The sequence below is a fragment of the Bombina bombina genome, chromosome 6 (genome assembly GCF_027579735.1).
Source record: "Bombina bombina isolate aBomBom1 chromosome 6, aBomBom1.pri, whole genome shotgun sequence".
Lineage (NCBI taxonomy): Eukaryota > Metazoa > Chordata > Amphibia > Anura > Bombinatoridae > Bombina > Bombina bombina.
The window spans coordinates 1,063,260,036-1,063,282,079 of NC_069504.1; the positions used below are offsets into that span (position 1 = coordinate 1,063,260,036).

Here is a 22,044-nt window from a genome sequence, read left to right on the forward strand (position 1 = left end):
TGGTAATGTTTGTCCAGAAAGGCGAACCTTAGGAACTGATGATGTTCTTTGTGGATAGGAATATGTAGATACGCATCCTTTAGATCCACGTTAGTCATAAATTGACCTTCCTGGATTGTGGGTAGAATCGTTCGAATGGTTTCCATTTTGAACGATGGTACTCTGAGAAATTTGTTTAGGATCTTTAAATCCAGAATTGGTCTGAAAGTTCCCTCTTTTTTGGGAACTACAAACAGATTTGAGTAAAATCCCATTCCTTGTTCCGCCTTTGGAACTGGGTGTATCACTCCCATCTTTAACAGGTCTTCTACACAATGTAAGAATGCCTGTCTCTTTATTTGGTTTGAGGATAAGTGAGACATGTGGAACCTTCCCCTTGGGGGTAGTTCCTTGAATTCCAGAAGATAACCCTGAGAAACTATTTCTAGTGTCCAGGGATCCTGAACATCTCTTGCCCAAGCCTGAGCAAAGAGAGAGAGTCTGCCCCCTACTAGATCCGGTCCCGGATCGGGGGCTACTCCTTCATGCTGTTTTGTTAGCAGCAGCAGGCTTCTTGGCCTGCTTACCCTTGTTCCAGCCTTGCATCGGTTTCCAGGCTGGTTTGGTTTGAGAAGCATTACCCTCTTGTTTAGAGGATGCAGAGTTAGAGGCCGGTCCGTTCCTGAAATTGCGAAAGGAACGAAAATTAGACTTATTCTTGGCTTTGAAAGGCCTATCTTGTGGGAGGGCGTGGCCCTTTCCCCCAGTGATGTCTGAATTAATCTCTTTCAATTCTGGCCCAAAGAGAGTCTTACCCTTGAAGGGGATATTAAGCAATTTTGTCTTGGAAGATACATCCGCTGACCAAGACTTTAGCCAAAACGCTCTGCGCGCCACAATTGCAAACCCTGAATTTTTCGCCGCTAATCTAGCTAATTGCAAAGCGGCATCTAAAATAAAAGAATTAGCCAACTTGAGTGCGTGAACTCTGTCCATAACCTCCTCATATGGAGTCTCTCTTCCTCGAACCAGAACCACGCTGCTGTAGTGACAGGAACAATGCACGAAATGGGTTGCAGGAGGTAACCTTGCTGTACAAAAATCTTTTTAAGCAAACCCTCCAATTTTTTATCCATAGGATCTTTGAAAGCACAATTATCCTCGATAGGGATAGTAGTGCGCTTGTTTAGAGTAGAAACTGCCCCCTCGACCTTAGGGACTGTCTGCCATAAGTCCTTTCTGGGGTCGACCATAGGAAATAATTTCTTAAATATAGGAGGGGGGACAAAAGGTATGCCGGGCTTCTCCCACTCCTTATTCACTATGTCCGCCACCCGCTTGGGTATAGGGAAAGCGTCGGGGTGCACCGGAACCTCTAGGAACTTGTCCATCTTGCATAATTTTTCTGGAATGACCAGGTTGTCACAATCATCCAGAGTAGATAACACCTCCTTAAGCAGTGCGCGGAGATGCTCTAATTTAAATTTAAATGTCACAACATCAGGTTCAGCCTGTTGAGAAATTCTACCTGAATCTGAAATTTCCCCATCTGACAAAACCTCCCTCATGGCCCCTTCAGATTGGTGTGAGGGTATGACAGAGCAATTATCATCAGCGCCCTCCTGCTCTTCAGTGTTTAAAACAGAGCAATCGCGCTTTCTCTGATATGCAGGCATTTTGGATAAAATATTTGCTATGGAGTTATCCATTACAGCCGTCAATTGTTGCATAGTAATAAGCATTGGCGCGCTAGAAGTACTAGGAGCCTCCTGCGTGGGCAAAACTGGTATAGACACAGAAGGAGATGATGTAGAACTATGTCTACTCCCTTCATCTGATGAATCATCTTGGGCAACTTTACTATTTGTGGCAGTACTGTCCTTACTTTGTTTGGACGCTATGGCACAATTATCACACAATTTTGAAGGGGGAGACACATTGATTTTCATACATATAGAACATAGCTTATCTGAAGGTACAGACATGTTAAACAGGCTTAAACTTGTCAATAAAGTACAAAAACCGTTTTAAAACAAAAACGTTACTGTCTCTTTAAATTTTAAACAGTGCACACTTTATTACTGAATATGTGAAAAAGTATGAAGGAATTGTTCAAAATTTACCAAATTTTCACCACAGTGTCTTAAAGCATTAAAAGTATTGCACGCCAAATTTCAGAGCTTTAACCCTTAAAATAAAGAAACCGGAGCCGGTTACAGTTTTAACCCCTCTACAGTCCCAGCTACAGCCTTTGCTGCGACTTTACCAAACCCAGGGGGGAATACGATACCAAATGAAGCCTTCTAGGAACTTTTCCAACTACTTTCAGATCCTCACACATGCATCTGCATGTCTTGCTCTCAAAAGTAACTGCGCAGTAATGGCGCGAAAATGAGGCTCAGCCTACAACTGGGAAGGCCCTTCCTGACTGGAAAGGCGTCTAACACAGTGCCTTACGTTAAAAAACGTTCCCCAAGCTTATAAGTGTGAATTACAAGCATAAAAATGTATAAAATGCCCAAATAAAGCAATCGATTTGCCCATAAAAGTGTCTACCAGTTTTATAGCCCATATTAAGCCCTTTATTCTGTTTGAGACTAAGAAAATGGCTTACCGGTCCCCATGAGGGGAAATGACACCCTTCCAGCATTACACAGTCTTGTTAGAAATATGGCTAGTCATACCTTAAGCAGAAAAGTCTGCTAACTGTTTCCCCCAACTGAAGTTACTTCATCTCAACAGTCCTATGTGGAAACAGCAAACGATTTTAGTTACTGTCTGCTAAAATCATCTTCCTCTCACAAACAGAACTCTTCATCTTTTTCTGTTTCAGAGTAAATAGTACATACCAGCACTATTTTAAAATAACAAACTCTTGATAGTAGAATAAAAAACTACAACTAAACACCACATACTCTTAACCATCTCCGTGGAGATGTTGCCTGTGCAACGGCAAAGAGAATGACTGGGGTGGGCGGAACCTAGGAGGGACTATATGGACAGCTTTGCTGGGACTCTTTGCCATTTCCTGTTGGGGAAGAGATATTCCCCACAAGTAAGGATGACGCCGTGGACCGGACACACCAATGTTGGAGAAATGTTAATTTTCTATTGTTCTCTCCAAATATTGGTATTTTGTTTACGAACAGATATAAGCTAAAGAAGAATGTATATGTACACAATGTGATAAAGTAATGAGATCTGATTATACCTACAAGCTCAACCCATTTTATTAGGTTGTGGCTTCAAAACACAAAATCAGCTAATTCATATACACAAATAAACCTTAAAAAGCAAATCTCATACATTTTATACTCTGCAACTGGTAAAAAAAAGTAATTGGCAACACATTAAGGTAAAAACTATTTTACAGTATACTGTCCCTTTAAAGGGTTGTAGACTAAGGAACCATCTTGTCACTCTTGTATTCATCTCCTTATTATGACTCATCCAATTAAAATGTCCTCCCTAACAAACCGTACAGTACAGTACTGCTCCACCCTGCTCTCCAAATACAACCAGGGACCAAAGGAACATAAGGTAAAATTTGCTCAAGATAATCCACACAACATTCCCCTGGGACTTAATCAGAAGGGAAAACATTACAGATATATCTTCCGTTCACTAGGCTTTCTCACACTATATCTACAGTATATGACGGCATGTATGAGAGGTGCTTCTCACAAGCAGATAAAGCAGTTGTAACTGAGCAATATTTGTATATAGAGCAGTGTCTGTGTAAAATGCAGCTGCACATGCTTGTCTCACCATGTCCCCGTACTGGATCCATGACCCGGTTTCATCCTTCCAATACCAAAGCCACTCTGTGGTAAGAGAATACTGAGAGGGTTTTGTGACTGATGATGCTGTAGAAAGTCGCCGAGCTTCACTTGTACCACTTTTCATTGTCCGAAAATCAACCAAGTGTCCTCTGCGGAAACAAGGAAAGATTCAAAATGGAGTCAAATCAACACATGCAATTGCTGGTCAACTGTTTGCTATAAGATCATTAAAGAAGAACCAATTTGCTTTCTGGCTGTGAAATGTATCTTTCATCACAGAGGAACATTGTACCTACTCCTTCAAACATCTTGTATCAGTGAAAAAAAACTAAACAAAAGTGTAGTATTAGAGTGCGCCAAAAAACAAAATCCCAGTTAAATAGCCAAAATAGCTGAATTTGCCTCTATAAAATAGTACAACTGCGATTTAGTATGAAATAGAAAAGAAACAAAATAAAGCAAAAGTCCATTCAAAAAAGTGTGAAGGTATGATAACCAAATATCAGACAAAAAATTATTTCCTTAAATGAAACTTGGTAACATATAAATTCAATATCTATATAAAATATAAAAAAGTGATTAATGCTTATCATAAGAGGTCCCAAAAAATGGTAGTGAGCGATGTCTCAGCAAGTAAGAGTCTTGGAAGGTGAATAAGAACTCCAGTACAATAGTAGTATATATAGATGCAATAGGCTGCTGGTCTTGGAGCTGTGTGATCAAACAGTGTAACTAAAAAATAAACAAAAGAAGACAGCGCCTCATAGTGCAGATAAATTTCGTAAGCTTGGGTCACAAAAAGAGATGAACAGTAGTAGATATACTCACAAGAGTACTGGCACTCTTATTTAAAGAAGTGCGAATGGGCAGGCTGACATTCTACAGCAGTCAGTACGCTGGAACAGATGGCATCCAAACTTCAAAGGTACAACTGTGGGCTCTCCTCCACGTGCAGAAGGGGATAGTCTGGATCAGCGCTTTGTTGGAACAAACAGCTTAAGCTCAAAATAAATTGTTCTCAGTTTATATTAACAAGCTTTGTCATTTGGCTTTTTTATTCGTTTATACCTTATTGTTTTCGCAAGGGTTTCTTCTCCCGAAAACAGCTTTCACTACTTCTGGGATATCTTTGGCGATTATCAGCCCCAAGTGGAAGCCGCTTGCGGAGGAGAGCCCACAGCTGCGCCTTTGAAGTTTGGATGCCATCTGTTCCAGCGTACTGACTGCTCTAGAATGTCAGCCTGCCCATTCGCACTTCTTTAAATAAGAGTGCCAGTACTCTTGTGAGTATATCTACTACTGTTCATCTCTTTTTGTGACCCAAGCTTACGAAATTTATCTGCACTATGAGGCGCTGTCTTCTTTTGTTTATCTTGCATCAGTAAATTCAGATAAGAGCAATTTCTAGTTTTGTATCAGATACTGTGATCTTACAAATACTGTACATATGTTTGTTAAAGGGATAGAAAAGTAAAAAATGAAATATAAATTTGAAATAGAAGCATTTTTGCAATCTACTTCCATTAGCAGAAATGCTGCTAGTAAAAATGAGTACAGTTTTTGAGCAGCATATGCACATATCCGGTAAGGGCCTGTGCATCAGTATTCAGACACTATGCCTGCTCAGAGAACTGGCAGTGGTGTGTATTACTTCTGAAGATATAATTTGTGTCATACATGCTATTGCTGACTCTCTGACAACGTGTGGTGTTTGAATACAGGTGCACAGGCCCTCATAGCATATGTACGTATGCCACAGAAAAACAGTCATAACTTTTACTAGAAGTACATAGAAAAAATGCTTATAATTCAAGTTTAAATGCACCAATGCAGATATCAATTTTGACCTTTCTATCCCTTTAAGATTCTTGGCGTAGTTAAATTTTTGGACACTCAAATATTGGGAAATTCAACAACTTAACTTTTTTTGTAGATCAATTGGTAAATAACATTGTAAGTTAGAGGTATACCTATATTATATATAATTTGCAAGACACAAAAGACGTCTCAGTAACTGATTTGTTTCTGTCCTTTATGTACATATCCCAAATAAAAACATTGGAAAGAGTATATGTTGGTTTACGTCGTTAAATTTTTTTGAAGAATTACTCCTTTGTTTACATAGTGCAGTAGTACATATTTTTATTTTAGTTTGTGGAATGTCTAAAAATGTGTTCACCTGCCCTTAGAGACAAGAAATACAATTCTGTATGGCCTACTATTTAAAAGTATGCTTACCTGATAAATGTATTTCTTTCCGGGCATGGAGAGTCCACGACGTCATTTCAATTACTAGTGGGATATTCAACTCCTGGCCAGCAGGAGGAGGAAAAGAACACCCCAGCAAAGCTGTTAAGTGTAACTTCCCTTACCCATAATCCCCAGTCATTCAGCTGAAGGAAAATGGAAAAAAAAAACACACAGGTATAGAGGTGCCTGAGGTTTACAAAAAAAAAAACCTGCCGAATTATAATTAAAGAGAGGGCGGGATTGTGGACTCTTCATGCCCGGAAATAAATAAATTTATCAAGTAAGCATACATTTTGTTTTCTTTCCTATGGCACGGAGAGTCCACAACGTCATTCCAATTATTATTGGGAACTCATACCCAAGCTAGAGGACACAGAATGAAAAAGGGAGAGAGAACAAGGCAGGAGGACCTAAACAGAAGGCACCACCTCTTGAATAACCTTTCTCCCAAAAGAGGCCTCAGCCGAGACAAAAGTATAAAATTTGTAGAATTTGGAAAAAGTATGCAAAGAGGACCATGTTGCCGCTTTGCAAATCTGTTTCACAGAAGCTTCATTTTTAAAAGCCCAAAATGAGGAAACAGCCCTAGTGGAATGAGCCGTAATTCTCTCAGTAGGCTGCTGTCCAGCTGAAGAAGGATTAGGACATAGTGAAGGAACAACAATCTCCTGACTGATATTCTTATTACATACCACCTTAGGAAGAAACCCAGGTTTGGTACGTAACACTACCTTATCTGCATGGAAAATCAGATAAGGAGAATCACATTGTAAAGCAGATAACTCCGAAACTCTTCGAGCCGAGGAGATAGCTACTAAAAACAGAACTTTCCAAGATAAAAGCTTAATATCTATGGAATGCAAAGGTTCAAACGGAACCCCTTGAAGAACTTTAAGAACTAAATTTAAACTCTATGGCGGAGCAACAGGTTTAAACACAGGCTTGATTCTAACTAAAGCCTGACAAAACGCCTGAACGTCTGGAACCTCAGCCAGATGTTTTTGCAAAAGAATAGACAGAGCAGAAATCTGTCCCTTTAAGGAAGTAGCTGACAAACCCTTCTCCAATCCTTCTTGGAGAAAAGATAATATCCTAGGAATCCTGACCTTACTCCATGAGTAACCCTTGGATTCACACCAATGAAGATATTTACACCATATCTTATGATAGATTTTCCTGGTGACAGGCTTTCGAGCCTGAATTAAGGTATCAATGACCGATTCGGAAAAACCACGCTTTGATAGAATCAAGCGTTCAATCTCCAAGCAGTCAGACGTAGAGAAATTAGATTTGGATGTTTGAAGGGACCTTGAAGTAGAAGGTCCTGTCTTAGCGGCAGAGTCCATGGTGGAAAGGATGACATGTCCACCAGATCTGCATACCAAGTCCTGCGTGGCCACGCAGGGGCTATCAAGATCACCAAAGCTCTCTCCTGCTTGATCTTGGCAATCAGACGAGGGAGCAGAGGAAACGGTGTAGACACATAAGCCAGGCTGAAGGACCAGGGCGCTGCTAGAGCATTTATCAGCGCTGCCTTGGGAACCCTGGACCTGGACCCGTAACAAGGAAGCTTGGCGTTCTGACGAGACGCCATGAGATCCAGTTCTGGTTTGCCCCAAAGTTGCATCAACTGGACAAATACCTCCGGATGGAGCTCCCACTCCCCCAGATGAAAAGTCTGCCGACTTAGAAAATCCGCCTCCCAGTTCTCTACTCCTGGGATATGGATAGCTGAGAGATGGCAAGAGTGAACCTCTGCCCATAGAATTATCTTTGAAACCTCCAACATTGCCAGGGGGCTCCTTGTTCCCCCCTGATGGTTGATATAGGCTACAGTCGTGATGTTGTCCGACTGAAATCTGATGAACCTGACCGCAGCTAGCTGAGGCCAAGCCTGAAGAGCATTGAATATCGCTCTTAGTTCCAGAATGTTTATCGGAAGGAGGGCCTCCTCCTGAGTCCACGAACCCTGACCCTTCAGGGAGTTCCAGACTGCACCCCAGCCCAGAAGGCTGGCATCTGTCGTTACTATAGTCCATTCTGGCCTGCGGAAACTCATTCCCTTGGACAGATGGACCCGAGATAGCCACCAGAGAAGAGAATCCCTGGTCTCTTGATCCAGATTTAGTAGAGGGGACAAATCTGTGTAATCCCCATTCCACTGATTGAGCATGCAAAGTTGCAGTGGTCTGAGATGTAGGCGGGCAAACGGAACAATGTCCATTGCCGCTACCATTAATCCGATTACCTACATACACTGAGCCACTGACGGACGAGAAATGGAATAAAGAGCACGGTAGGAAGTTAGAAGTTTTGACAACCTGACCTCTGTCAGATAAATCTTCATTTCTACTGAATCTATCAGAGTTGCTAGGAAGGAAACTCTTGTGAGAGGTGAGAGAGAACTCTTTCCTTCATTCACCTTCCACTCGTGAGACCTTAGGAATGCAAGAACAATGTCCGTATGGGACCTGGCGATTTGAAAAGTTGACGCCTGTATCAGGATGTCATCTAGGTAAGGGGCTACTGCTATACCCCGCGGTCTTAAAACCGTCAGAAGGGACCCTAGAACCTTCGTAAAGATTCTTGGTGCCGTGGCTAACCCAAAGGGAAGAGCCACAAACTGGTAATGCCTGTCTAGGAAGGCGAACCTGAGAAACTGATGATGATCCCTGTGTATCGGAATATGTAGATAAGCATCCTTTAAATCCACGGTAGTCATATATTGACCCTCCTGGATCATAGGTAGGATGGTTCGAATAGTCTCCATCTTGAAGGATGGGACCCTGAGAAATTTGTTTAGGATCTTGAGATCCAAGATTGGTCTGAAAGTTCCCTCTTTATTGGGAACTATAAACAGATTTGAATAGAAGCCCTGCCCCTGTTCCTCCTTTGGAACTGGGTGGATCACTCCGATAACTAGTAGGTCTTGAACGCAATGTAAGAATGCCTCTCTCTGTATCTGGCTTGCGGATAATTGTGAGAGATGAAATCTCCCCTTTGGAGATGAAGCTTTGAAATCCAGAAGATATCCCTGGGAAACAATCTCCAGAGCCCAGGGATCCTGGACGTCTCTTGCCCAAGCCTGGGTGAAGAGAGAAAGTCTGCCCCCCACTAGATCCGGTCCCGGATCGGGGGCTACTCCTTCATGCTGTCTTAGAGACAGCAGCAGGCTTTTTGGCCTGTTTCCCCTTGTTCCAAGCCTGGTTAGGTCTCCAGACTAGCTTGGACTGGGCAAAATTTCCCTCTTGTTTTGTAGAAGAGGAAGATGAAGCTGCGCCACTCTTGAAGTTTCGAAAGGAACGAAAATTAGTCTGTTTGGTCCTTAACTTGTTCGACCTATCCTGGGGAAGGGCGTGGCCTTTTCCTCCAGTAATATCAGAAATGATCTCCTTCAGTCCAGGCCCAAATAGGGTCTGCCCTTTGAAGGGGATCTTGAGAAGTTTAGACTTTGAAGTGACATCAGCTGACCAGGATTTAAGCCATAGCGCCCTACGTGCCTGAATGGCAAAACCTGAATTTTTAGGCGTTAGCTTGGTTAAATGAAAAACGGCGTCAGAAATAAATGAATGGGCTAACTTAAGAGCTTTAAGCCTGTCAAGGATATCATCCAACGGGGTCTCTACCTGTAAAGCCTCCTCCAGAGACTCGAACCAGAAAGCCGCTGCAGCAGAGACTGGGGCAATGCATGCAAGAGGCTGGAGAATAAAACTTTGTTGTATAAAGATTTTCTTAAGGAAACCCTCTAATTTCTTATCCATAGGATCTAGGAAAGCACAACTGTCCTCGACAGGAATAGTTGTACGCTTAGCTAGGGTAGAGACTGCTCCCTCCACCTTAGGGACTGTCTGCCACAAGTCCCGTGTAGCAGCATCTATAGGAAACATTTTCTTAAAAGCAGGAGGGGGAGAGAACGGCACACCTGGTCTATCCCATTCCTTAGTAATAAATTCTGAAAACCTCTTAGGGATTGGAAAAACATCAGTGTAAACAGGCACTGCAAAGTATTTGTCCATTTTACACAATTTCTCTGGGACTACAATGATGTCACAGTCATCCAGAGTCGCTAAAACCTCCCTGAGCAACACGCGGAGGTGTTCAAGCTTAAATTTAAATTCTGTCATTTCAGAGTCAGACTGAAGTAACGCCTTCCCTGAATCAGAGAAGTCACCCACCGATAGAAGCTCTCCTGCTTCAACTTCTGCACATTGTGAGGGTATATCAGACATAGCTACTAAAGCGTCAGAGAGCTCTGTATTTGTTCTAGCCCCAGAGCTGTCTCGCTTTCCTTGTAACCCTGGCAGTTTGGACAATATCTCAGTGAGGGTATGATTCATAACTGCCGCCATGTCTTGTAAAGTAAACGCATTGGACGCGCTAGATGTACTTGGCGTCCCTTGAGCGGGAGTTATAGGTTCTGACACGTGGGGAGAGCTAGATGGCATAACCTCCCTTTTTGTCAGTCTCAGAAACCTCTGGTGATAAATCTTTAAAAGCCATAATATGGTCTTTATAACTTATAGAAAGGTCAGTGCATTTGGTACACATTCTAGAGGGGGTTCCACAATGGCTTCTAAACATAATGAACAAGGAGTTTCCTCTATGTCAGACATGTTTAACAGACTAGTAATGAGACCAGCAAGCTTGGAAAATACTTTAATAAATGTGAAAAAGCAATAATAAAAAATGGTACTGTGCCTTTAAGAGAAAAAAACTACCACATAAACTGTAAAACAGTGAAAAAAAGTAGTAAACTCTACGAAATTTTTACAGTGTGTATAAGGGACTAAAGAAGCATTGCACCCACTTGCAAATGGATGATTAACCCTCAGGCCCAAAAACGAATTAGAAAAACTTAAAACCTGTTAACAAACAGTCAAACACACTGCCACAGCCCTGCTTTGGCTCCTACCTGCCCTTAAAAACGATTTTTGCAGGAACAAAACCCTCTATAGAGGTCCTATAAGCCAGAGGACTCCTTCAGGGAAGCTGGATGTCTCAGACTGAAAACGAAAATAGGCCCCTCCCACCATGCACTCAAAGTCAGAGGGCCTTAAAAAACTAGTACTCCTAGGAGTAATCTAACAAGCCATGTGGAAATTAGGCCCCAAATAAAGATTTATCACCCTCAGAGAAAAAAACGTTTTTATTTATAAATCATGCAAACGTTTTTACACTAAGTAATATAGGTTTTAACATGAATATTATCCCTTTTTGCAAGCATGATCCCAGTTGTTGTTAAATCACTGTATCAGGCTTACCTTAAATATACCAGGCACTGTCAGCATTTTCTAGACCTTATCATCTCTCTAGAAAAAACAAAATTTATGCTTACCTGATAAATTTATTTATCTTGTGGTGTATCCAGTCCACGGATCACCCATTACTTGTGGGATATTCTCCTTCCCAACAGGAAGCTGCAAGAGGATCACCCACAGCAGAGCTGTCTATATAGCTCCTCCCCTAACTGCCACTACCAGTCATTCGACCGAAGACAAGCAAGAGAAAGGACAAACTATAGGGTGCAGTGGTGACTGTAGTTTAAAAATAAAAAACACCTGCCTTAAAATGACAGGGCGGGCCGTGGACTGGATACACCACAAGAGAAATAAATTTATCAGGTAAGCATAAATTATGTTTTCTCTTGTAAGGTGTATCCAGTCCACGGATCATCCATTACTTGTGGGATACCAATACCAAAGCTATAGGACACGGATGAAGGGAGGGACAAGGCAGGCGCTTAAACGGAAGGCACCACTGCCTGCAAGACCTTTCTCTCAAAAATAGCCTCCGAAGAAGCAAAAGTATCAAATTTATAGAACTTTGAAAAAGTATGAAGCAAAGACCACGTCGCCGCCTTACAAATCTGTTCAACAGAAGCCTCATTTTTAAAAGCCCATGTGGAAGCTACCGCTCTAGTAGAATGAGCTGTAATCCTTTCAGGAGGCTGCTGGCCAGCAGTCTCATAAGCTAAGCGTATCATACTCCTTAGCCAAAAAGAAAGAGAGGTTGCCGAAGCCTTTTGGCCTCTCCTCTGTCCAGAGTAGACAACAAACAATGCAGATGTTTGACGAAAATCTTTAGTAGCTTGTAAATAAAACTTTAAAGCACGAACCACGTCAAGATTGTGTAAAAAACGTTCCTTCTTTGAAGAAGGATTAGGACACAGTGACGGTACAACAATCTCCTGATTGATATTTTTATTAGATACCACCTTAGGTAAAAAACCAGGTTTGGTACGTAACACTACCTTATCTGCATGAAAAATTAGATAAGGGGAATCACATTGTAAAACTCTTCGAGCCGAGGAGATAGCTACTAAAAACAGAACCTTCCAGGATAAGAGCTTAATATCTATGGAATGCAAAGGTTCAAACGGAAACCCTTGAAGAACCTTAAGAACTAAATTTAAACTCCAAGGTGGAGCAACAGGTTTAAACACAGGCTTGATTCTGACTAAAGCCTGACAAAACGCCTGCAGGTCTGGAACCTCAGCCAGACGTTTGTGCAAAAGAATAGACAGAGCAGAAATCTGTCCTTTTAAGGAACTAGCTGACAAACCCTTCTCCAATCCTTCTTGGAGAAAAGATAATATCCAAGGAATCCTGACCTTACGCGCCTGTATAGCAAAACCTGAGTTCTTAGCCGTTAGTTTGGTTAAATGAACAACGGCGTCAGAAACAAATTAATTGGCTAGCTTAAGCGCTTTAAGCTTGTCAAGTATATCATCCAATGGAGTTTCTACCTGTAAGGCCTCTTCCAGAGACTCAAACCAGAAGGCCGCAGCAGCAGTGACCGGGGCAATGCATGCAAGAGGCTGGAGAATAAAACCTTGTTGAATAAACATTTTCTTAAGGTAACCCTCTAACTTTTTATCCATTGGATCTAGGAAAGCACAACTGTCCTCGACGGGAATAGTTGTACGCTTAGCTAGGGTAGAAACTGCTCCCTCCACCTTAGGGACCGTTTTCCATAAGTCCCGTGTAGCGGCATCTATTGGAAACATTTTCTTAAAAATAGGAGGGGGAGAGGACGGTACACCTGGTCTATCCCATTCCTTAGTAATAATTTCTGAAAACCTTTTAGGTATTGGAAAAACATCAGTGTAAACAGGCACTGCATAGTATTTATCCAATCTACACAATTTCTCTGGCACTATAATGGTGTCACAGTCATCCAGAGTAGCTAAAACCTCCCTGAGCAACACGCGGAGGTGTTCAAGCTTAAATTTAAATGTAGACATATCAGAATCAGGTTGAAGCATCTTCCCTGAGTCAGAAAAATCACCCACAGAAAGAAGCTCTCCTGCCTCAGCTTCTGCATATTGTAAGGGGATATCAGACATAGCTACTAAAGCGTCAGAGAGCTCTGTATTTTTTCTAGTCCCAGAGCTGTCTCGCTTTCCTTGTAACCCTGGTAGTTTGGACAATACCGCTGTAAGGGTATGATCCATAACTGCCGCCATGTCTTGTAAAGTAAACGCCATGGGCGCGCTATATGTACTTGGCGCCACTTGAGCGGGAGTCAAAGGTTCTGACACGTGGGGTGAGTTAGTCGGCATAACTTCCCCCTTGTCAATTTCCTCTGGTGATAAATCTTTTAAAGACAGAATATGATCTTTATAACTTAAAGTAAAATCAGTACATTTGGTACACATTCTAAGAGGAGGTTCCACAATGGCTTCAAAACATAATGAACAAGGAGTTTCCTCTATGTCAGACATGTTTAAACAGACTAGCAATGAGACCAGCAAGCTTGGAAAACACTTTGATAAATGTAAACAAGCAAAAAATAAAAACGGTACTGTGCCTTTAAGAGAAACAAATTTTGTCAGAAATTGAAAAACAGTGATAAAAAGCAGTAAATCTTACGAAATTTTTACAGTGTGTATAATAGACTAACAGAGCATTGCACCCACTTGCAAATGGATGATTGACCCCTTAGTTTCAAAACCGGATAAAAAAAAAAACGTATAAACGTTTTTTAACAGTCACAACAAACTGCCACAGCTCTGCTATGGCCCTACCTGCCCATACAACGACTTTTGAAGGCACAAAAACCCTTTGTAGAGGTCCTAAGTGTTCAGGGGACTCCTTCAGGGAAGCTGGAAGTCTCAAGCTGCAAAAACTACTGCACGATTTAGGCCTGAAATTAGGCCCCTCCCAACCTGTACTCACAGTGAGAGGGCCATAAAAAACTATCCCTAGGCAAAATCTAGCCAGCCATGTGGAAAAAACTGGGCCCCAATAAAGTTTTATCACCAATATGTAGAAAAAAACGTTTAAACACTTCCAGGAAACGTTATCTTATTTTCAGTAATGTGAGAAAGTAATAAGAATATTACCTTTTACAGCAAGCATGATACTAGTCGTTATTAAATCACTGTAATCAGGCTTACCTTAAATAAATCCGGTATTAACAGCATTTTCTAGCATATTCATTTCTCTAGAAAAATTTAAACTGCACATACCTCATAGCAGGATATCCTGCACGCCATTCCCCCAGCTGAAGTTACCTCATCTCTTCAGTTATGTGTGAGAACAGCAATGGATCTTAGTTACAACCTGCTAAGATCATCAAAAACCACAGGCAGACTCTTCTTCAACTTTCTGCCTGAGGCTAAAACAGTACAACTCCGGTACCATTTGAAAATAATAAACTTTTGATTGAAGATAAACTACATAAATTCACCACATCTCTAGCTACTTCCTATGTTGTCGAGAGCTGCAAGAGAATGACTGGTAGTGGCAGTTAGGGGAGGAGCTATATAGACAGCTCTGCTGTGGGTGATCCTCTTGCAGCTTCCTGTTGGGAAGGAGAATATCCCACAAGTAATGGATGATCCGTGGACTGGATACACCTTACAAGTGAAACAAACTGCAGGAATTGGAGATGTTCCCTGAGAGAGAACATGAAAATATGCATCCTTCAGGTCTATGGTAGACATAGACTGACCCTTCGAACTAAGGGTAGAAAGGAACTTATAGTCTCCCTCATGAAGGACAGAACCTAGAAAACATTGTTGAGACACTTGAGGTCCAAACTGGAACGAAAAGTTCCCTCTTTCTTGGGAACCACAAAGAGGTTGGAATAGAAACCTTGACTCTGTTCCTGCTGACATAAACTCAGAGGAAGGTTTCTTGGATTGATTCCCTTTATTCCAAGGTTGATTTGGAAGAGGAGGAAGGCTTTGTCCTTTTACGATGCGAAAGAACAATAAATAGGGGTCAGACAACCTTAAAAGGCACCCCAGATGGGACATCAACAGACAATTCCTCTCTTAGGAAGCTAGTGCCTTAATCTTTAGGCAACTGTGCTAACACTCGTACTTAGTCAGCTTTAGTCAGCACTTAGCATCTCTGCATATTAGCTCTTAAGCTTAGGAAGGGTTAGAACAGAGATTCATATCAGTCCCAAGATAGCTGTTTCATGAAAATTTGCCACTCATCAGCTGGGAGTAGGGTCCTCTATCCTAAGACTGAAAAATCCTTTTCCTCCCAGAAAAGATTCCGTCAGACCAGGACCCCCTAAAAAGGAAAAGTCCTTAAGGAAACATAGGATATAAAAAATATTTCTATATTAAACATAGAAAGAAATGTAATATGTAAGTAAAAACATTGAATATGAGACATGACGCCAAACATGTCACAGATACAGCAATTATAAACTCAAAATGAGGTAAATTATGATACATGAAAACATATATCTTTACAACAATCCCTTCAATATGAAGGATATTATACCTGGATTCTTATACCAGACAGACTAACAAATTAAGTATTAATAAATGTACTATGAAATAATAATAGTGCATAGAGGGTACATTGACAGAAAAGATTCTACCTGACACCCACAGCGCATTAATCTCCTAAATGAAGAGGTATAATGCAGAATGAAAACACATAATATTTTTAAATGTGATGATCATTTACTGAGTTGCCACCAGATGGCAGCAATACCATAAAGGCTCAGGAAAACCTCACAAAAAAAGAAAAACATTGAAAAACCCTCATGCAGCTTTGTGATATTTTAATAATCTGATTCCCTTTATTCCAAAAGAGAGAAAAACTTAAATTATGCTTACCTGATAATTTTATTTTCTTCTGTACGGGAAGAGTCCACAGCTGCATTCATTACTTTTGGGAATACAGAACTTGGCCACCAGGAGGAGGCAAAGACACCCCAGCCAAAGGCCCCCCCCCACACTTCCCTCATCCCCCAGTCATTCTGCCAAGGGAACAAGGAACAGTAGGAGAGATATCAGGGTGAAAAAAGGTGCCAGAAGAACGAATAAAAAATAATTTAAAGGACCACTGTAAATTCAATGTAATTTAGCTTATTTTTGTTATAAACATATTTGCTATAGAATGTCATTATGACTTTCCAACCTGATCACTGCAATCTTCTTTCTAATAAATAAATTTTTCCGAACCCACTCCGTGGGTATCTGCCGCTGCTATCCAATACGGTGTGCAAACCGCAGTTTGAAGATGGCTGCCGAATTTTGAAAAGCACATGCGCAGGATTGCGCAATGTCATCGACAACGTCACTCCCTTCAAGACCTGCGTTATTCCCTATAAGGTGCTGGTAATTACGGCATCAGTAGGACAAAATGCGCAAGCGCTATTTGTGCCGTGTTTGTGCGCATGCGAATTTGTACCAATATGTATTATAATGATATGCATAGGCGGCGAAAACGATTGGTTAATGTTTACATACATGTAGGTGCTAAAATAGTGGGCTGGATTGTATGACGTTATCAACGAAATATAAAAAATGGTTTTAGAAGTAAATGAGGCTTCGTTTTGAAAGAGTTTGAGGTTGGTAATTTTACTTTCATAAATGTTAGTTAGAACATGTGTATTTACAAAAAAAATTTGAAAAGTTTGTAATCCTTTAAGGCCGCCCACAGAAAAAAAACGGGCGGGGAGCTGTGGACTCCCCGTACAGAAGAAAAGAAAATTATCAGGTAAGCATAATTTAAGTTTTTCTTCTTAAAACGGGGAGAGTCCACAGCTGCATTCATTACTTTTGGGAAATCAATACCCAAGCTCATAGAGGACACTGAATGCAAACGGACGGGAACAAAGAGGCGGCACATTCTGATGGCACCACAGCCTGACACAACCCGGATACCCGATAAAAAACTACTTCAACAGAAGCAGGAAGGACAAAATATGAAAGAGGACAAGGTAACTGCCCATCAATTAGAACCATAAGGATCCCAGTTAGAGATCACACTAAGTTCTGAACTCCACTGAGGAGACAAAAGTCCCACTTCTCTAGAAGCACACAGATAAAAACCTATCCATGAATGATTGCAAGGGAAACAACAAACAAACTCCCACACCACATTCTCCCTAACTGAAAGAAGGGAAGAATCAGATAAGGTCCGAAAGAACCTCCAGAAACAATCCCTGAAGAATCAAGGACAAAACAGAGAGAGAAGAGCGGCTACCAGGCTGCAAGAGGACAAAGTCCCGTAGAAAATACTCTACTAACGGAGGAGAGCAAGGAAAGAAAAAAATCCAGATCACCTCCTACATGGATCCAAAAAGAACCAATGGAAAGCCTTAACCAGAACCGAAGTCCCAGAAGGACAAAGGGACAAAAAGTAGAACAAGACTACCTTACCATAGACAGCTAACTAGCACAGAGAACTGAACACCCTTAGGTCAGAAAAAACACTGGGAGCAGAACAGGAACGGAATACTAACACCCGTTTACGCCAAAAACGAAAGCCGCAAGGCTTCCGCCCGATAGGCAATCAGACTAAACGTCCAACCATAGTAACTAGCCAACCGAGTAGCTAGCAAACTTGCACCAGGACAAGCCTGGAAGGAACAAGAGAAAAAACTCCCTCCCTACTAGAAAACTGCCAAGTCAAAGACAAGGACTAGGTTAAAAAACGAATGAACGAGCATCCTACAACTCCTATCGGTTGACGGCAAGAGAGACTGCATAACAATCCCCCAGATCCCCAAGTATATAGGATCAAAAAGAGGATACTGCAAGGACAAAAACGGTCCCTAAGGACAAGTCGCCGCAGCCAGATGAACGAAAGTCCTACTCCAAAAGGCAAGGGGAAGCAAAAAGCACAGCAATCCTCAAAAAGAGGAGAGCAACACTGGCCAAAGAGATCTGAAAATCGGACAATCACATCCACAAGGAGTAGCAATAGGGGGGAATAATCGCCCCCTAACACCAGGTAATGGAGACCTCCATGCAGTCATCTGATCCTCCCCCCTCAGAAGGGAGGACTCTAGCTCCTGTCCAACGGACCTCAGAAATTACAAATATACTGCCATAGCAGAATTTGTAATCCCAGCAAACCATGTAAGCTATGTAGGGACAAAAGACTTAGTATCGAGTACGACCGAACATCAGAAGCCCCACCAAGATGAAATAAAGTAGGACCAGCTTGATATCTAGGATAGAAGGTCCTCCTATAACGTGTAGAAACAAGAAAAACAACCTTGTAACAAGAGGTAAGCAAACTTAGTACCCAAACAGGACCAGCCTGTTGTCAAGGATACAAAATGTCTGACATAACCTCAAAAGAACAGAGTGAACTAGTACCCAACCAGAACCAGCCTGCTGTCAAGGGTACAACCAAACTGTTCAAGGGCTAACTGAAAGTTCTAAACCCTAGAAGGGCTAGACTAAACAAACAGACAAACAACAGACAAAGAAGCTCTGAGGCTTAAACATTGTCGTAAAATAATTTTTAATTTTTTTTTACTTCCGCCGGAGGTAACAACTATTGCGACCATAAAATCGCTAGCATCAAAATCCCAGAGAAAAACGAATTTCCCTAAAAAGGAAAATCTTCAACAGCCACGAGCTCCAAAATAAAGAAATAAAACACATCCTAACCGGATCAAAAGAAAGTAGGCTGCAGGTGGACGCCAAAGAGGAATGGAAACACTAACAGAACCAGCCTGTCAGATATCCTAATTCTCAGGAGCTCAGAACTGGGATTAGACACACAAAACAAGAGACGACAAGGAGTAGGATCTCATCCCTCCATTGTCTAGCGATGTTCGCCATCTGATTCAGAAGCCTGAGGATCCGTTGACGAATCAGAACTGGAATCCTCCAAAGCCGCCAACACATGCTACAGCAGTACACGCAGGCGCGCTATTCTGAATCTAAATGCAAAATCAACCTCCGACGGGGCATCTGAAGGCCCCGACCCTGAAGGCTGTACCCCTGAAGCCTCAGAGGAAACTGCTTCCCCAGAGGAAAGATCCGATATAATCGAACTCGCACCTGACACCCCCAGGGGACACGGATGAACTCTTTGTTTGCAATTAGGAAGATGTAAGTGCGCCAACGCCAAAGATATGGCCATGCGGAACTGTGCAGTAACCTCTGGTGGAAATAAAACTCCTTCTGGAGAAGGGGTAACGGTATACGGGACAACTGCCTGTGTAGGAACAGAATAATCTAGGGAACGCACCTCATGGGACACAGAATCCTCAGAGGCGGATGGCTTAGAGGTCTCTAACCTCATCCCAGAGGGAAAAAGAGAGCCCTCTATTACGGCATACGGAACATAATTGATTGGGCTGGATGACCCTGGCCTCCCCACAATCTACGCAAGTAACAGAATCTGGATCAGAGAAATCCTTCTCCGAACTATCAGAATCCTCCATAGCTTGACTTATTAAATTATGGACAAAAACAAATGGCACCTTGCACCCCCAATGGCTGGGGCACTCACCACCTCCTATGACCCAGACAAGTAGAGAAACAGATCCTCTCCACCAACACTCTGTCACGAATACAGAAATGGAGAACGAAAATGTGACCACGCCTAGTCATGAGGTGTGACATGTAGGCCAAAGAAAAGCGCGCCAGTCCACAAGAACTGCGTATCTCGAAAATTGTACATTCCGTAATAGCAATGAGCCCCAACATTTCTACACATAAGCAGACAGAATCACATAACAAACATGATTAAAGTCCCCCACTGCTTAATAATCCCCCTCAGGAGATATTAACCCTTGATTCCATAAAGATAAAGGAGTCCCACTGAGACTTTGTCTTCTATCATTTACATTACATTCCCACAATGAAAGGAAAATGCAACGATCTTACCGGAATCTATGCCGTGGAACAGTAACACGGTCCTTCAAATTTAACAGATAGTAGCTTTGCTTCTGACATGGACTTGAGTGAAGAAAGCAGGCAGCGAAACTCGTCAACGCTGATTGCTTGTGGAGCTGTTAATATGAGTTGGGATGGTTTTGCAGAAAGACTCTCCCTGCATCTCCGGACTCTAACTTTCATCCATGCTCTCAATGAGAGGCTGAAAAGATTACTTAAAACTCCCATCCCATCTCGAAGAGTACTACCCTCCATAAGAGACTACTCCGAAATCTTCTGACACTTGTCTGCCAACCTCCTGTAACGAAAGGCAAAGAATGACTGGGGGATGAGGGAAGTGGGGGAGGTATTTAAGCCTTTGGCTGGGGTGTCTTTGCCTCCTCCTGGTGGCCAGGTTCTGTATTCCCAAAAGTAATGAATGTAGCTGTGGACTCTCCCCATTTTAAGAAGAAAAACATAGATGAGGACGAACTGAAGGTCAGATAGCCCTCCGTCCCATTGCCCCTTGAATTTCCATCTGGAATCCTATATAAAATCATATACATAAGGAGGAGGATTTCAATAACTCAATTAACTACAAAGTTGATTGTATCCCTTGCAAAAGAACATAGCGGTGCTATAGAAACCCCCCACAATGGCAGATCTGTAAAAACAGGGCTCATAAAATAAAACACATGAAGGAAATATCAGACTAGTACACCCTAGTCCGCGAAGAGGTCTCACTACCGCGATTGCGAACATCAGAGGGATAAAATACATAATATCCTGAAACCCTAAGTAAACACACTCTCAAATCCAGAAATTAACAGCCATACAGCGCAATAACAGAAGCGCATAAAAACTACAGCCATATAAACAGTCTGAATACTCATAGGTATACATCCCTTAGATCATTAGACTGATTTAACAAACAAAAGTACTGGGATAAGAAATTACCGCCATCACAGATCGAAGGCTAGGCTGCTAAGAGCAGATTTGTAACTGTAGACTTAAGTGCACCTAAACACCCGTCAACAGCGGGTAGAGATATTTTTGGCTTAAAATGGAGCTGCCTCATAGAGAAATAAGTGCCCATAATATTTCCCATTTAAATGCAAGCATCTTAAATCATTGATACCAGTTCTAATAGATGTTACAAGAGGCTGTAGTAGAATGATTATAACAAGTGTCCCTCTTATATAAATGATTCAATGTCAAATACAGTAAATGGATCATGAGAGAGTCCTCAGAACAGCGAGCAATGACCTCCACTTCTATAAAGAGGTGCTGCCGCAAAATAAATACTGTGCTTCAATTATGAAAAGCACTTATACCTTAAGAGTGGACTGTACAGGGATAAAAAGTGGAAAGATAAAATCGCCTGACTTAATTTCCCACACACCATAAAGCCGGCTAACTGTAGAAAAGCCCGGCACTGGTAAAGGCAAATTCCCTGTCCCTGGTAGTGAGCCCGACGTCTCCTCAGCCGTAACATATCCAAATTAAAGGATATAAATGAAATAAATACAAACCCTATCTGAAGGTTCCTCTTCCATAATATTCCTGCCTGAGAAATATATATATACCTGTTGTGGAGCAGCTGCAGGTCTGATAGCCTCATCTGACCGCCAACAGGGACCTGTAGAAAAAAGACAAGCAGCCCTGATTTTCTATAGAGGCGTAGCATACACTGTTAGAAGGGAAACAAGGACTGCTTTGCCGTCTTCTAACTGCTAACAGCCACCATTACTCTTACTAAAGAGATTGACATGGACACAGCATAGCCTTAATCCTTGCTTGCAGAGAAAAGTACCCATTAAAGGATTAAATATCTTCAAACACCGTCTTCGCACGTCCTCCCGAAAATAGAGGCAAAGAAGGACTGGGGATTATGGGTAAGGGAAGTGACACTTAACCGCTCTGCCGGGGTGCTCTTTGCCT

At 41.9% G+C, this 22,044-nt stretch overlaps 1 protein-coding gene across 2 annotated transcripts in view; it reads right to left on the reverse strand.

The window, feature by feature from the left end:
* The window catches only part of LOC128664166 (protein mono-ADP-ribosyltransferase PARP12), a 380,066-nt gene that overhangs the window by 186,411 nt on the left and 171,611 nt on the right, over window positions 1–22,044 (reverse strand). For both annotated transcript variants that reach the window (XM_053718923.1, XM_053718922.1), the window contains exon 8: window positions 3,748–3,910. In XM_053718923.1, coding sequence (XP_053574898.1) covers window positions 3,748–3,910 — 163 coding nt within the window. The remainder of the gene's footprint in view (window positions 1–3,747; window positions 3,911–22,044) is intronic.